Genomic DNA, 15,788 nt, shown 5'->3' with positions numbered 1-15,788 from the left:
GAAGGGGCACTTGCCTGGTGTTATGGACTAAATATATATATATTTTTTTTAAAGGTTTTCTTTTCTGTCTCCACACGTCAAGGTCAGCTTCCCTCTTGAGTCTGACAGGGCTGGAGAAAAGCACTGCTCTTAGAATTTCACATCCATCCCTCAGCCAGGCCCAAGTTCAAGAGCTACAGAAAGGAGAGAAGCCAGCAGGGGGCCAAAAGGCAGGTCTGCATAGGGGGCCCACATGCTCCGCCTTGACTCTGGGGGTCATGGGACAGGCCAGCCCAAGGCGGGACTGTGGGCTTTCCTCCCCTCCTCCTCCTGGCTAGTCGCTTCACCTGGCGTCTGGGCAACAGAGCCCGAGCCTGTGGGAAGAGCAGGAGGACAGAGGCTTCTGCACCGCTGCACCTGGGCACAGGGCGATCTCACCTCATTCGTGCCCGCTTCACAGCCTCCTCGACAATGCACCTAATCACCACCCAGATCCACCAGCCATGCGGGCCCGGGCTGGAAAACAGATTGCATCATGCTATCCGGAGCTTTCCGCAGGCTGACGCTGCAGGAGTCTGCAGGTGGATGGACAGCAGACTGCAGGGAAGGGCAGGGCTCGGAGACAGGCAGTCTGGGGCATCTAGGTGCTGCTCAGGGTACACGGCAAGCCATCTGCACGTGTGCATGCAGCTCACACAAAGTTCTCAGCACAGCAATGCCTGGACTTCATGGAACTACACGTGCCCGTTCCAAGCCCCTGAACTACAGATTCCTGTCTTTAAACAGGATGACGAGGCAGTGTCCGTTCATAGCTACCGACCCTCTTTCAAAGACAAAAATTTCAGATTTTCTGTAGAAGGATATGATAGGATATATTTAAGGCTTTCAAAGGCCATCCTGAGTTTGGGAACCAACTGTAGGGACCAAACATGAACGACAGGAAGTTTTAAGAAGCAAAGAGACTAGCAAAGATGTCCAGACCACAGCTAAGTGGGAGCCAAAGGCGGGCTGGACTCTAGCAGTAATGGCAGAAGGGATGGAAAGACCTACGATTCTACTTACTCGGTGAAGGAACAGAAGAAAAGAGTACGCCAACGGGTGAAGAGCTCCCAGAGCACACCCCACGGCACTGGTCACCACCGAGAGGTGGAACGGAGAGAGGAACAGGCTTGGAGGCAAGCAAGATCAGAAGCACAGCTTAGCTTTGGACACAATGACTGCCCCATCTATTTGATCTGCAAGTGGAGACGAGCCCGAGCACTCAGGCCAGGGTGGGGCTGCAGCAACAACCTGGATCATGGCCCAAACATGGCTGCTTTTTCCTCAGGATTGCTAGGCAATCAGCCAACTCAAAGAATTTTCTGTGCGAAATGGACATAGGAATATATGTCCCCAGGTAGCACTCTACAGGTTCCCCCTTAGTTCCAAGTCTACTCCAAAGGACAATTCTAAAATCCAGTTGTTTCCTTTCTGTATTAATTTATTAAAACAGGTGACCTCCAAGTCACAAAATGACTCCATAAACCCTACAACACTGGCAAACAATAACCATCACATAAACACTAATCAAATCTGGGATTTCCCAATTCGGTACCCTCTTACAGAGTTTAAGGGCCTCTCGCAGTACTTCTAAAGAAGAGTCGGTTTAAACCAAGATTGGAGAGAGACAAAAGTCTCACAGTCTGACTTTCTGGAGCATTTCTATAACCATATTCCATACAATGCCGCTGTAGTGACTGCACATGCTCCACTATGAGCTGGAATGTGTAAGGCTGGCTTATCAAGTTACTGGCAAGCCATACACAAAGTTATAACCCCAAATTAGGCTCCTCCAAAACATGCTACCACATCAGGTAGAGAAGCAGACACACGTACAAGCTCTTGTGTGAACCAAGAAGACTGTGAACGCTATGGTCATGATGAAGTCACTCATTCCAAACTAAATTAACTCCACTCCTTCAACAGAAATTGTGCTTCTGCTTAATTAACAGAACACCCCAGTGGAAGGGGAGAAAGCTGCAAGCAGAGAAATCAACCATGGGGCTCCCTGGCTTCAAGAAACCTGCAGTCTGACGGGAAAGAACGAGCCCCAAATATAGAGTTGATCAACAAAACAAGAAATGACAACAGGATAGGTGCCAAAGAAGCACTTTTGCTGTATTTACTGAAAAGATAAACACAGTCCTAACCATAAGTTTAACTCTAAGTAGATTCATGTTAATTTAAAACAGGCTCCCACACTTCATAAACAAAGCAGGTGATGAAACAAAAACAAGTTTCCCAAGCGAGTTCTAGTCTTGCCCGTTCTGTACAGAAGAACACTGTGCTCTAATCCTAGGGCTAACCCTGGCCCCAAGGAAGGGCTCCAAGCCCCTGACAGATTTGAGATCCAGCAACAAAGAAAGTGATTGCTTTGCACAACTCAGAGCTTCCCTAAACCTATTTTAGGAGAGAGAACTCTTTTTGCCAGTAACCTTATTAAACATTCTGTGAAACAAATGTCAGGAAGTGCTCTGGAAGCTGCCAAAGACCTTTCCTCCCAAGCATAACAGCATCCCACAAGAGAGCAGGTGGGGAACCCTGCCTCACTGGGGCATGTGCATCTTAAGTACAGGAGCCACTGGCATCCCTGGGAAGTGGGTATGTTTTCCCAAGAACCTAACCCAGAGTCATGTTTCCAACTGAGCTCACACATGCTATCGAATACATAGCTCTACCATGTCAGAGGCCACCAAGAAGCAACATTAGAACTAAATCATTATCTGCAGTTCTTATTACAAGAGTAATCCCAGGACCTCAAATCCTGAGTATATTCAGAATCCTGCATTGCACCAAAAGCAGATGGGGTACAGTGTAACCAATCTCAAATGAATACGCATAATTCCATGAAACGGTGCTATATCTGTGGACTTTAAAACTAACCAGTCATTTAGGAAACAAGCGTTCTGTTTGCCTGCCTTGAAGGGTGAAAGGCCGTGGGGAGGTGGCCCTGGTCAGCCTGTGGCAATGGGCTGGGTCACTGTTCTGGGAGGTGGGGTTCAACGCTCCCCTCCCCTGGGAAGCACGAGCTGCTCTTTCACTCAATTCGCCAGGAACACTGAAGGCATTCTGGTCATAGTAAGAGCACATCTCACGCGCTGCTTAGGGTCAAAAGTAAGTTACGGTTCTGTGTCAAAAATACATTTTTTTAAAATTTGCTCTCCCTTACCTTTCTTCCTAGGAATCTATCTCAAAACGATATCAAAGGGCAAAAAGGGTGACAAAAGATTCATACACAAAGAACTACCCAGAACAGTGCAATCAAAAGGAAATCATCTAAAGGCCAACAATATGACATTAAGTAAACTATGGTGTAATCTTATGGACAGTTACGTAGTCATCAAAAAGAATTTTAATGACAGGGAAGTACTTGCTAACTACAGGAATTTTCATTTCAAATAAACACAGGGCTGCAAAGCTCGGCACTACTATGAGCTCAGTACGTTAAAAACGGATACAAACATTGATACCTTCAGAGGAAAAACCCAGAAGGAAATATGCCAAGTATTCATAATGTAACATCTAAATGGTAAGACTGTGGGCTCTTTTCCAAATTGTCTACAATAAACATGACATTTACTAATGAGGACTGCTACAATGACCTAAAAATTAATGCCACTTATCTTTTTTTTTTTTTTTTAATGTATTTGGTACAGGGTCTCTCTACATAGCCTGCGTGGCATGGTACACATGAGGTGGGACCTGCAAGGCATGTAGTACCGGGTACTGAACCCAGGTCCTTGTGCTTGCTGGGCAGGCTCTTAGACCACTGAGCTTTCATCTGCCCAATGTCATTTATTTTAGAGGAAGAATGTTTTACTCAAAGATTAGCCACCGCTACCTTTAGTTTGTTCATCACTAAAGACATTATCTAGGATAATTCTGAAAAGACCTGGTGATGCAAGGACGGCTTCATCCATCAGCTAACTTCAGATTGTCAAGACTCAACTTGGAGGGCCCTCAGAAATGCACAGCAAAGCACCCTCAGTAACAGCACTGCAAGGCGAGAGACTTCAGCTCACTCTGAGCAGAGCTCAAGCCAAAAAGAAAGGGTCTTCCTTAGGAGATAGATACCCATCTCTGGAAGTGAGAACAGCCGGGACAACAGTCAGCTGCAGGAAGTAATAACACCACAGGCAAGTGCTGGGAGAGATGGTGCAGGACTTTACGACCCCATAATGTGGCTCTCCCAGCAGGGCATAAGACCAAGGTTGTGTCATCCCTCTGGACACAGTACTTCACCACCACAGTGGTCAGCTGCCACACCAGGAATCCAAACCTCAGAAACTTCAGTTTCTGGGAGGAGAAATGAGTACTTTGGGCTTTTGACCCTGGACTTTCGGGAGCCCAGTGTCCACTTGGTGGTTTCTACCACACACTTCCTTCAAAGCACCATAAACCCATCCACCACTTCTCTCCCTATCCCCCAAAATAACCTGACTCACTAGTTCTTATTAAGTATTCCTTGCTACCTTTACAAAAATAATATTTTTGCAGTGCTCACAGACTTGCTTTAAATACTGAGACATAACAGAAACACTTAGCACAGCTGCCTTGTCTGTGAAATGGGAAAGCTATGACTCAGCTGCCTCCAGGAAATACACACCGAGTTCTAAAAAGTCTGGTGGAGTCACAGACAAGTGGACTAAATAAGTAAATACCCCACAGTAAGTAAGTAAATAATAAAACAGAACCCCTTCCTCAACCACCCCAAGAAAAACCCCCGTAAGAAGCCAGTACAAATCCACAGAACCCAAAGCCACTGCCGTCCCCTCCTTTGCACAACGCACCCCTGAGTCTCTGCAGTAGCTGTATGTAGCACACGCACCCAAAGCTGAGTCCCCACCAGTCCCGGGTGTGCTCCTGGAAGCCCGTGGCTGTCCTCAGTCCTGCCACTCGCTGAGGCAGGCTGGTGGGCGCCCACCTGCCTGTCTCAGCCATCTGTGTGAGTGCTCAGAGCACAGTGGCCTGCTTCCACCGGTTGCCTCCCACCCCCAGGCAAATACGCTGCCCCTGTGACCACCCCTCCACTGCAGAAGGGCATAAGGCAGCCCCTATAAAGCAGATCCAGACAATGCTTGCCACGAGGCAGCACTGCAGCCTGCTTGGCTGTGATCTGGAGCACCGCGCTTCCTTAACTCTGCTTTTCTCAATGTCTAGGAAGCTTTTCCCACACAGCAAGCAATCACTGAATATATGTAAGATTGATGATTCAATCCGGGACTGGATCAGTGCAAGCTCAATCTCTGAAAAGACAGCGCCCCTACCCCAACCCTGTTCTACTTCCAATGTTTCTCACTCGATGAACAGCACTCTAGCTATCTACCCTTTTGCCTCGAGGTCAGCATCTCAAAGTATCAGAAAAATCTGCTGCTGTTTCCCCAAAGCTGTCTATGTCTACCATCCGCACACAAAATGGGACACCATGGCTTCCCATGGCTAGCACCAGCGTATCCCACCTGGCTGCTTGTCTCAGATTCATCAAGTCCCTGAGGACCTTCACAGCCTTCCCCTCAGTATAGAAAGGCCTCCCTTTCTTCCCTGACATATTCCAGTGAACAGCTCCCTCAAATTCCATGTCAGTACATTTAATTTTATTGACACAATAATTGTGCAAGACTTAGATCAGAATAACAGGCATATCTATCACCTCAAATGTTTATCATTTCTTTGTGTTTGGAACATTCAACATTCTCTCTACTTGCAATCTTGAAACAACTGCTGACTGTCATCGGTCACTCTACTATGCATAGAATATTACATTATTCCTTATTTTCATATGTACCCAATGACTATACACCATCCTCGCCTAATTATCATTTCCTCATGGAGCCATCCAAGTCCATAATCTCAGCCACATCCGGGTCTCCCAGGTCGCACACTCATGGGCCTTACACCCCTGCATGGCATGAGACATGGTGCCCACCCAGGTAAGGGCTATCACGGCTTGCAGGCCCCAGCAAATGTCCACCAGGGCAGGCGGAACATACAACGTGGGTCAAATAACCCATCGAAACACTGCATGCATTTAACAGCAAAGAGGATGTTGTCAAGGTAGCTTCATAATTAATTATGAGCAGCCTCTCCTCGCTCTTTAGAAACACAAACGAAAGGCTCTTCATGCCCTGAGCTTATTGAAAGTGCCCTGTGCAGACAGCAGAGGCCCTGTCTGAAGTCCTACGCATCGTGCTATATTTCATAAGCTGCCTGCTTCCTCTCAACATTTAAGCAAGAACAACAACAAAAAATTGTACCCACCTCCGTCTGACAGGCTTTCTTCCTTGGGATTCAGTCAGCTTTCTCACCCCACACTTGGAAGCTCATTACACAACAAAACACACAAGACTGAGAAACACCAGAAATCCACCCCAAGGTAAAATTCCACAGCGACTTCAAAAAGAAACCCCCAAGACAAAATTGTAAAAACTTTTGAAGCCTTTTGCTGGTTTCTGAGATACACACTAGACCAACATACCATCATTTTGGGTCTAGAATCTTTTTGCTAGGTACAAAGGAAGTTAAATGAAAGTGTTTGTACAGCAAAGACACCAGGGGTGGTGTGCAGGGAGCAGCTCTGAACCCACAGCTCCCCAGCCACCGGAGGCAGGTCGGCCAGGCCATGTAGGAACACCGGCCCTCGTGCAACCCAGCATGAGCCCTCATTCTGGGACCGGGAGAAAAGAACGTGGGATTGAAAACACAAGTTTCCCCAAGTTTTCCAAAATGCCACAGAACAAGCAAAAGCTGAGAATAAGAACTAGAAAACACTGCTGGAGGAAGAGGCTCTGGGCACGTGTGTCTAGTGCCTTTGGGACTTTTAAGAAGTCAGTGACTTGGGGTAGGCGAGAGAAAAGCGGAGGAGGGGCAGCGGGGAGCAGAAAACCAATTCCTGGTATGCATGCTCATTTTTTGGCCAATGAAGACATCATCTCTGGGTCAGCTTCCTCTCTCCTCTCAATTGCATTACGAGTCACCAGAATATGTCACAGGAACACAAGAGAACGTTGTAGCTGCTATAGGAACCAAATATATGGAGTTTCTCAACTTAAACATTCCCAGGTAGGACTGATTGCATAGCTCAGGGGTACAGTACCTGCCTAGCATACATAAGGCCCTGGCTCCAAACTCTGCATCGCTAATTACATGAATAAATAATTGAGCTCAACATTTATTGTATATATCAAATTTTTATAATGTAGAAACCCACACACTACACAAAAAATCCAATTAGATTAACATATCCTGACAAAATACTTTAAATTCCCATGTGAAGATTCTGCCCCAAATGGCTACTGGAGAGAAGTTATTCTCTTAGCAATCAGTGGAAATTACAGTCTCTAACAGTTACTAACAAACCCGGAGCACTTCTCTATTTCCAAAGCGAAACACTAGAAATAATTATGAAATAGCTTGGCCCAAAAGTTACAATAAATCCAAATTTCAGAGAAATTAGGAAGCAATCCTTTGCTGATTATTTTGAAACATGTCTGGTGAGATTCTATGGTAGGATGATGTTTTATTGAACAAGAATGAAGAAAAAAGAACAGCGTGAGGAGCAGGCCCAAGTGTCTGGAGCAGGGGGACACTTTGGAGGAGGTCGCTTAGGACCAGGCCTGAGCATGAACCAGACTCCTATGCAGGGGAAAACCAATCAAGGACCCCAGCGACGCTGGAGCCACACTTCAGGAAGCTCCCTTTGCAAACACAGACACTTCGTACTCACCAAAGACTGGCTGTTCTTGGTTGTCACGCTGCCCTACGTCTAGTGGAAAGGGAACTATTAACCTGTGGTCGCCAGGTACATGAAAGCTCAATCCCTGAAACTACGGGTGACCAGATGGATAAGAGCCGAGCTTCTCTTCTATCCTACGTTACCCTCCCTAGCAGCCCCTCCTCTTCTCCCCCTCGGTGCCAGGTGAAGGCTGAAGAAACACACAGGGTAGAGCTGATTAGTTTCTATTACCAAAGAAGTGTCACTACTCACTGATTCAACAAGTACTAAGCATTTCCAGAATCTATGGCTTCTCTCTTCTCTCAACTCCTCCCTCCCTCCCTCCCTCCTCCACCAGGCGGATCACACCCTTTTCCTCATACTCCTCCACCAGCCCTAATCTCCAGGCACCAGCTAATCCCCTGGTCCCCAAGGGCAAAGGAAGAAGGAGACAAGATCATATGACAGCTACAGGCTGTGGCTTCTTCAGTCAAAGGCCCCCATCCCAAAGGTGATGCGGGAGCTCCAAAACGCTTGCTACGGTAAATGTGCCTTCTACTAAACATCAGAGGAAAAGAGAATCTGAGTCCCCACTCTGTCCCCCTTGCCAAAGTCCACACTGGCTCTGGAAAGAATGTTTTACCAGCTCCTCCAGCTCATTTCTTTCCACATGAGAAAGTAAGACGCTCAGGATGTCTTTTGTGGCAACTCCTCACATGGGTTTGAGGGCAGTCACACTCTCTGTCCAGCTGGAGGGCTCCCTGTGCCTGCCCGTGGGGCCTCTGCTCCAACCATAAAGGGCTCTGTCCGCTCTGAAGCACCCCTACAATCTGGGTCTCCTCCCCACACTCAAAAGTGTTTAGAAAAGGCCTCCCAGAGATTTTAAAGATAACATCCTTTTTTCTATAGCTAAAAAATGTGGGAAAGTTCCATCAAGCATTTCCAGAAGCAGAGAAATGAACTTCAGTGCCTGAGCCCACCCTGGAAAATTCATGGAGGCAAGAAAATGAAATGCATCGGCTACCTCCTTTCACCTGTAGGATCCGACACTGTCACAACTGCTTTTCAACCCTTGTATGGTTAAGATGTTTTCATCTTCTAGGAGAAACCCACATCAAGACCTAAATTGGCAACACCACACTTTTGTCACTGACCCTGGTGATGATCCTGCTGACAGTGGGCAGAGCAGAGCCAGCCACAGAAAGTCACTTTCGCCTCCGGAGGAGAGAACAAGCCAGAAGGTCCTGGATCTTCCACTGCTCTGGCTACTAAGTTGTCATGTGACGTTGGGCAATTCACTTAAGGCATCTCTGGGTTGCAGTTTCCTTTTCTGAGATAAGGTTGGGCCTAAAATAATCAAAGATCACCCCCAGCCCTGAAACCCTGACATTACAAAAGCATACGTGATTGTGAACATCCATTTGATTGTGGAGCTGGGGAAAGAGGAAGCTTCTAGCAAGGGCAGGCTTTCCTCCCACATGCCTTGTTTACACCACGAGAAGTGAAGGCATCTTCACAAGTCGTGACTCAAAATGTGATTTTACAGAAATAAATTATTTTGTGATATGCACACAGACAATACAGGCATAACTCATTAAATAATGTATACTCAATTACGACAAACTACAAATAAGGAGGTAGCCTGAAATGTGACACAATACATCTTAAGATTTTTCTAGTTAACTATTTTATAATTTTTAGAAATTACAAGTAATATAGAGCCTAATATTTTGTGATACTTAAACAAAAAATACACGAATTGTTTCATGCTTTGCATAATTCTACCTGTCATAGATTCATTATAAAAATATGTCCTTCATTAATTATTTCATAAGTATGAAGTCCAGTTCATGATCCAGATATATAGAAAGGAAAAAATATTCTAATAAGGCTGAGCTATCTTCTCAAGAGGTTAATTTATAAACTTTTAGAGCCTACAAAATCCTAAGAAAATGCATTAAAAATATATGGAGACATGCACTCTATGTGGTACTGTTCTAAGACTAAAAACAAATGCCTCGTCAACCCCTATGTGTTCAGATCTATAGACATACAGAGTAAATTTAATTTTAGCCTAAGTTCATTTCCACTCTAGGCTTACAATCAACCAGCCCAGATGAAACTTTCGAGTGCTAGTACAGAGCATTACTTTACAAACACTACACAGATAGAGGAGAAAGGGGCACACTCCCCTAATTCCCCTGCCCTACCTGCACCTGAGTGACTGTGTCCTGGTAATGAGCCATGAGGCTGGATTCTAACCCAATACATGGAGAAAAGGACGGAGGGAAGACTCGAAAATTTTCCAGGAATGTTTCAATCACTAAAGATCCCATCACATAAAATGAGTAACTCAGAGATATAAGCCATATTCAAGAGCATTTTTAAATGTTAAAGAAGCACTGGCACATGACCCTGACAGCAGCGGCAGAGCGCGTCCTCGTCCGTGCCCAGCTACCAGGCCGCTGGCTTTAGGAGGCTACTTACAACAATGTGCGCGGGCGACGGCGAGCGGGCGTCCTTGAGGGCTTGTCTGCTCTGGAGGCTCCCTGCCTGGACATCGAGCAGCGGCCATTTCATCTGGAGATACTGGAAAACCAGAGATAGCCACTTTAGCAACAAGTCACGAAGCGCACGCTGAGAAAGCAACTCGCGTGAGTAGAACACCAAAAGACATCAAAGCATGCAAACAATAACAAAAGAAAAGCATGCAGTATCAGTAAGTGGCTCCCTGAAGCTCAAGTTCAAATGCAGCCTGCTAACATACTAGCAATTGTCATTTTGTCTTTGCAATTAAACTACAGGTTTGGCTTTAGATAAAAGTTTCATTAATACTACACTAGTCAGAGGGGAATGGAGGGGGGCAGAGGGGAAAGGAAAGTGAAAATACAGAGCTGACCCCAAGGGACAAAAGCAAGCACAAATCTCAGGCCACTGGTGTCCCAGGAGACCACCAGCTCCAAGTCTGCCTCGAGGGCCTTCATTTTTCAAGTGTCACCACCCTTCACTATAAAGTTGGACCGCAACTCACTAGATAAAGGCTGCTCCGATAAGGCAAGCGCAGAATTCTCCACCAATCTCGACACTTACAAGATGCAAGCAGGCCTTGGCAACAGATGCCTGCCCAGGGATAACACAGTGGATAAACTTGATTCATTTTGAAAAACTAAAACAAGGTCTTAAATATTACCAAAGACAGAACCACACCATTGGGATGGGGAAAGGAAAACAGAAAGAAGGAAGGGAGGGGCCGGGGAGGTGGCTCAGTAGAATAAGCACTTCCCTGGCAAGTGCAAGGGCCTGAGTTCAATCCCCAGTTCCGCAAAAAAATAAAAAAATTGAAATTAAAAAAAAAAAAAAAGAAAGAAGGAAAGGAAAAAGAAATACATATGTATACACACAGGATAGTTTCGATAATTGCACTCCTGATTTCTGCTGGTCTATTGAAAGGAGGAGTTAATGCTTAATTTTTCTCTCTTTATAATTATTTGGACCAATTTCATATGCTTTTATCTGGTAATATGAATAACTAATTTGAAGACAACAATGTGCAACATAACAACCACTCTTGAATTCCTATCATTTTGTTTAGTGAAATTCTGTGTCGCAGCTGGGGAGATGACTTGGCGGTCTTAAGTACCTGCCTGGCAAACCCAAGGACCAGGGTTCAATCCCCAGTACTGCACGCTGTGCTAACTCCAGAACCCCGGGAGCGCTGTGCTGGCCCCAAAGCGCATGCCTGTAATCTCAGTGCTGGTGAAGCTGAAACAGGAGGATCACTAAGAGTCTAAACTGCATAGCAAGCCCCTGTACCAGATAGATGGATAGGTAGGTAGGTAGACAGATGGATAGGCCAATCGATAGGATAAATAGACACATAGACACAGAGACATAGATACATACTCAGAATTTTAAGAATTTTTTAAAATTCTGTGTCATTTCTAATGTTTTTTGAAAAGAGGGAAAAAAAAGTAATAAATAAACTTAACACTCTGCTGCCCCTGCTTGTTCTGAGGTTGGAAATGAGCATGCCCTGCAAGCTACTTCTGTCAAAAGTGATCAGCTGGCACGGGGACCTGAAGTTGCTGTGCAGACAGATAAACTGAGGTGAGATGGCCGCAGCAATATGTAGTGTAAGAAATTTCGCTTTTGCTGGTAACAACAGTTTCACTCAAGAAAACTGCAGACAACCAAACAGGACTTGGGCACACCACCTGTAAGGACACCAACGCCAGAGCCCTTATTCCAAAGGCCAACTGAGTTACGCATCAACAGCATGGAAGGAACCGCCCTGAGCATTTCGAAGGCCCAAAGCGAACATTCACTCCACAGCAATGTCAGTCAGTGAGCACCAGTGCATGCCTGCCTTGTGTCCACCCTCCTTGCTAGGCGCTGTGGAAATCCACAAGAGCTCCGCCCTCAGGAGGCCCAGGCAAGTCTGAAGCAGTCGAAGCACACAAAGGAGGTCAAGAGAGAGTATGAGGAAGCTATATCCAGACAATGCTCAGAAGGAAGGTGGAGTTCCCGAGAGGAGACTGGGGGAGGCTGCGCAGCATAAGCTGGGCACGTCAGAAAAGAGTACGCACGATCCCCGTCAGACACAGAAGGCACCGAGCCATCCACACACCAATGCCTGTTTCCGTACAGAGGATCTGGTGAGTTCAACCAAGCTTGATTATCCCCAACACGGAAGCTGCTAGCCCAAGTGCATGGTCAACTTCCCCAACTGGATCTATACAACGTAGGTGCTTCTTCTTTGACTTCAGAGTTTTCAGTGAAGCCTCCTGTGGAGGAGCATTCTGGTTACTAGTCCTAGGTCTGTGGGTAACTCCACACAATTCACACCAAATTCCTTTCTTCTGCACACCTCTAGCTTTCACCTATGCAGTGCATGGGTTATCTCATCTATGACAGGGCCTGAGTACAGGTCTGCCCCAAACACTGAAGGACTTCCAGAATTCGAGAGTCCTGCAATTTTGCTATCATAATCATGCCATTTCCAAACATCAGTATCATCTCAAGCTGAGAACCACTGAACTAAATGTCTCCAAAATAAGTCATCTGCAGCCTTGTAAACAAGCCAGAGGGCTTTGGGAATGTGTCCTGCCCTGTCTCACCTCAACTTTTTCCCATTCTCAATTGTCACATAAATATACAGGCTGTATTGGTCAAAACCACTCAATAGAGTCATTTCCTTGAGGCCAACAAGATGGCCTTCCTCCAACACTGACCTCTTCCACCCACAAAAACCCAGGAACAAAAGTGCCCAGAGGAATAGACACCCCACACCTCCTGCCACTCTCCACATGAGGGTCAGATGAATGGGCAAATTCTCATCTTGAGCTATCTGCAAAACTGACCTAACTGTACCCTAATACCATCTCTATAGAATTAGGAAACTGAGGGTTGGTTTACAGTGACAGACCTGCCCTGAGGACCCCACCCAAAAGCTGTCCTACCTATAGCACAGGATTAGCATGGAGACTCCTAATTCTTAACTTTACATAAAAGCTTCATTGTATGGAGTATCCAATCTCCATAGGCTACCTGCACCACATATTTTTATGGCCTACGTTTCAGTGCTCAGAGCCTACAATACACATAATTTTCAATTATGTTAGGGCAGCCCAGGATCACTGCCTATATAACATTACTGGTTGGAGGAAATGAGATTCGGCCCTGCTGCCCAGAGAGCGCTAACCGAATCCAGATGGTGCAGGAAGACAGCCCGCTCCCGCCGACTTGCAGAGGCTCCACAGTGACACACTCCAACGTCCTTTCCCAGTGCAACCTGATGCCACAGAGCAGCTGGGCACCCACAAACCCATGCCCATTCCTTGAATCTTAATTGGCATTCAGACTGCCAAAGTTCCTCATGAGGAAGTAAGTAGTATGTCAGGATTCTAGAAAGGAAGCTATTAACCTCCTCCAGAAGTGATGGGCTTCCCAGTCTGCTTCACTTTCGACAATTGGTCCTTATTAATAGGGAAAATAAATAAAAGAAAGAAAAAAGGAAATTAGGTACTATTACAGCCTCAAGGAAAATCTCTTCCTTCCTGGAGACATTAAGCAGCAGGAAATCTTATTCTGTCGGGTCCTAAAGGAAGACTTGACAAAGGAGGCATCTCAGATTTGCAAAGAAGGTTGGAACACCGTGCCACATTTTCCTGACGGTTCAACTTCAATTTTATGTGTTTTTGGGAAAGGAGGGGGGAAGTTCCCACCATCACACTATAAAAACAACACTGGGCTCCAGCTCTCTTCCTCTTAGGCTGCTCAACATGGAAATTATGAATTGCCTACAGAAACATTAAGCTTTTCAACAAACGGCAATCAAATGGGGCTGTGGGAATTCTTACACTGAAAACTGTTGAAATGGAGTCTACTCGGCTTTCATTTAGTGAAAAATAATACTACGGCCATCCCGGCTTAAGCATTTCATCCTTTGTTTAATAATAACATTCTGATCACAGCCCATTAGGGGTTTCCTCCAAATCGTAGTTTATGATATGTCGTGGGGAGCTTAAGTTAAGCTGTGGACCTGTGGGCAAAATCTTGATACATGCAACACTGTGGGGCTGGAAGGAATCAGAGCAGGTGAGAAGCCTGTTGACTTGTCAACAACATGAAGTAAGTGAGCATCTCTAACTTCCCCTCTTCCTCCACCTATCCCCAATAACAGGAGAGGCAAGGAAGATCTTCCCAACCTGAAAACTCCTTCCAGAAACAGCGGTAGCAGCCCCTTCCTGGGCGGCCCAGACAGAACCTACCCCCACAAGGTTCCTACTGCCCCTGAATTGGCCAGGAGCAACCTTATGGCCACTACTGAGGGCTCTGTGGAAACTTTTAAACAAGCAGGACTCAAAAGACTGATGATTTACAGTGATGTGGTGATGGCAAAACTGCCAGGCCCTTCCCTCTCTTGCTTTAGCCGCAGGAGGCTGCCCAGCACTTCATGGACAGGCAAGCAGAGATTGTCCCCCTTTATTTGTTCAAGGCAGGGTTAGCAAACTTTCTCAGATAGTAGGTATCTGACAGACCTCTGGCCACTCTGTCACAACTATTCTGCATAGCCGCTTAACTCAAAGGCAGTCCTGGACAAGGTACATGTGTGCTATGTCATGGCCCTGTCCTAGTGAAGTTTAAGGATACTGAAATCTAAATTTCATGTAATTTTCCTGTGTCAGGAAATATTCTTCTCTTGATTGCTTCAACCACTTAAAAGTAATAAAAGTCAAGGCTGGGGAGATGGCTTAGTAGAATAAGCACTTGCCAGGCAAGTGCAAGGGCTTGAGTTCAATCCCCAATTCTGCCAGGAAAAAAAAAAAAAGTAATAAAAGTCATTCTTCACTCACAGGCCATACAACCACGGGTGACAAGGCAACGTGGGACTGCAGACCGGAGCTGGCCACCTCTGGCCCAGGAACAAGTGGGTAAAGGCCTATAGAGTCAAGTCAGCGACGATGCCATCCACCACTGGACCTTCTGCCCAGGGCAGCCAAACATAATTATGTAGGAAAGTGTGTTCCGTGACCTGAAAGCAACATTTCGGACGAAATCATCACTGGCAGACTCAAATTTGGGGGGGAAGAGCTTGGAAAAGAATCTGAGCTCTTTGGCTGCGACTCCTAGTCACAAGGGCTAACCACTAGCCCACAATCTCCCTGAAATAACTACCCCTCCTTTCCAAAACAAAATGAGAGTTTTAGAAATCTCTGAGCAACTCCGACTGGAAAAGGTTCATGTGTTCAAAAATCTCTCACCCTTTGGGGGCTGGTGACATATCATGTGATGTCAGATCACCCCAAAAAAGGTGGGCAGAGCTGGCATGATTTGGGCTTCCTCAGCAGGCCTCTTTCAAGTCATGGGCAAGCAATTCCAAGGTTTTGAGGCCAATAAAGCTCAGAAGTTCCTCTCTCCAAAACTTTCCAAGGGGCAGTGTCTTCATGTGTGACAAACTTGGGGAGAAGCCCACACACACGGTGCCAGCTCTGCCCACCGTGGGACATGGCTCCGTGGGGCAGAAGGCAGAGTCCAGGAAGAAAGTGGGCCATAGCTG

At 46.1% G+C, this 15,788-nt stretch overlaps 1 protein-coding gene across 2 annotated transcripts in view; it reads right to left on the bottom strand.

Annotated features, from left to right (window-relative positions):
* Tcf7l2 (transcription factor 7 like 2) overlaps positions 1-15,788 on the bottom strand; it is a 174,768-nt gene that overhangs the window by 100,976 nt on the left and 58,004 nt on the right. For both annotated transcript variants that reach the window (XM_023715552.1, XM_023715547.1), the window contains exon 2: positions 10,217-10,318. In XM_023715552.1, coding sequence (XP_023571320.1) covers positions 10,217-10,309 — 93 coding nt within the window. In that variant the 5' untranslated portion in view covers positions 10,310-10,318. The remainder of the gene's footprint in view (positions 1-10,216; positions 10,319-15,788) is intronic.

The sequence above is a fragment of the Octodon degus genome, unplaced genomic scaffold, assembly GCF_000260255.1.
Source record: "Octodon degus isolate 3935 unplaced genomic scaffold, OctDeg1.0 scaffold00042, whole genome shotgun sequence".
Classification (NCBI taxonomy): domain Eukaryota; kingdom Metazoa; phylum Chordata; class Mammalia; order Rodentia; family Octodontidae; genus Octodon; species Octodon degus.
The sequence above is the reverse complement of the archived record's forward strand: the minus strand, read 5'-3'. Positions and strand labels throughout refer to the sequence as shown.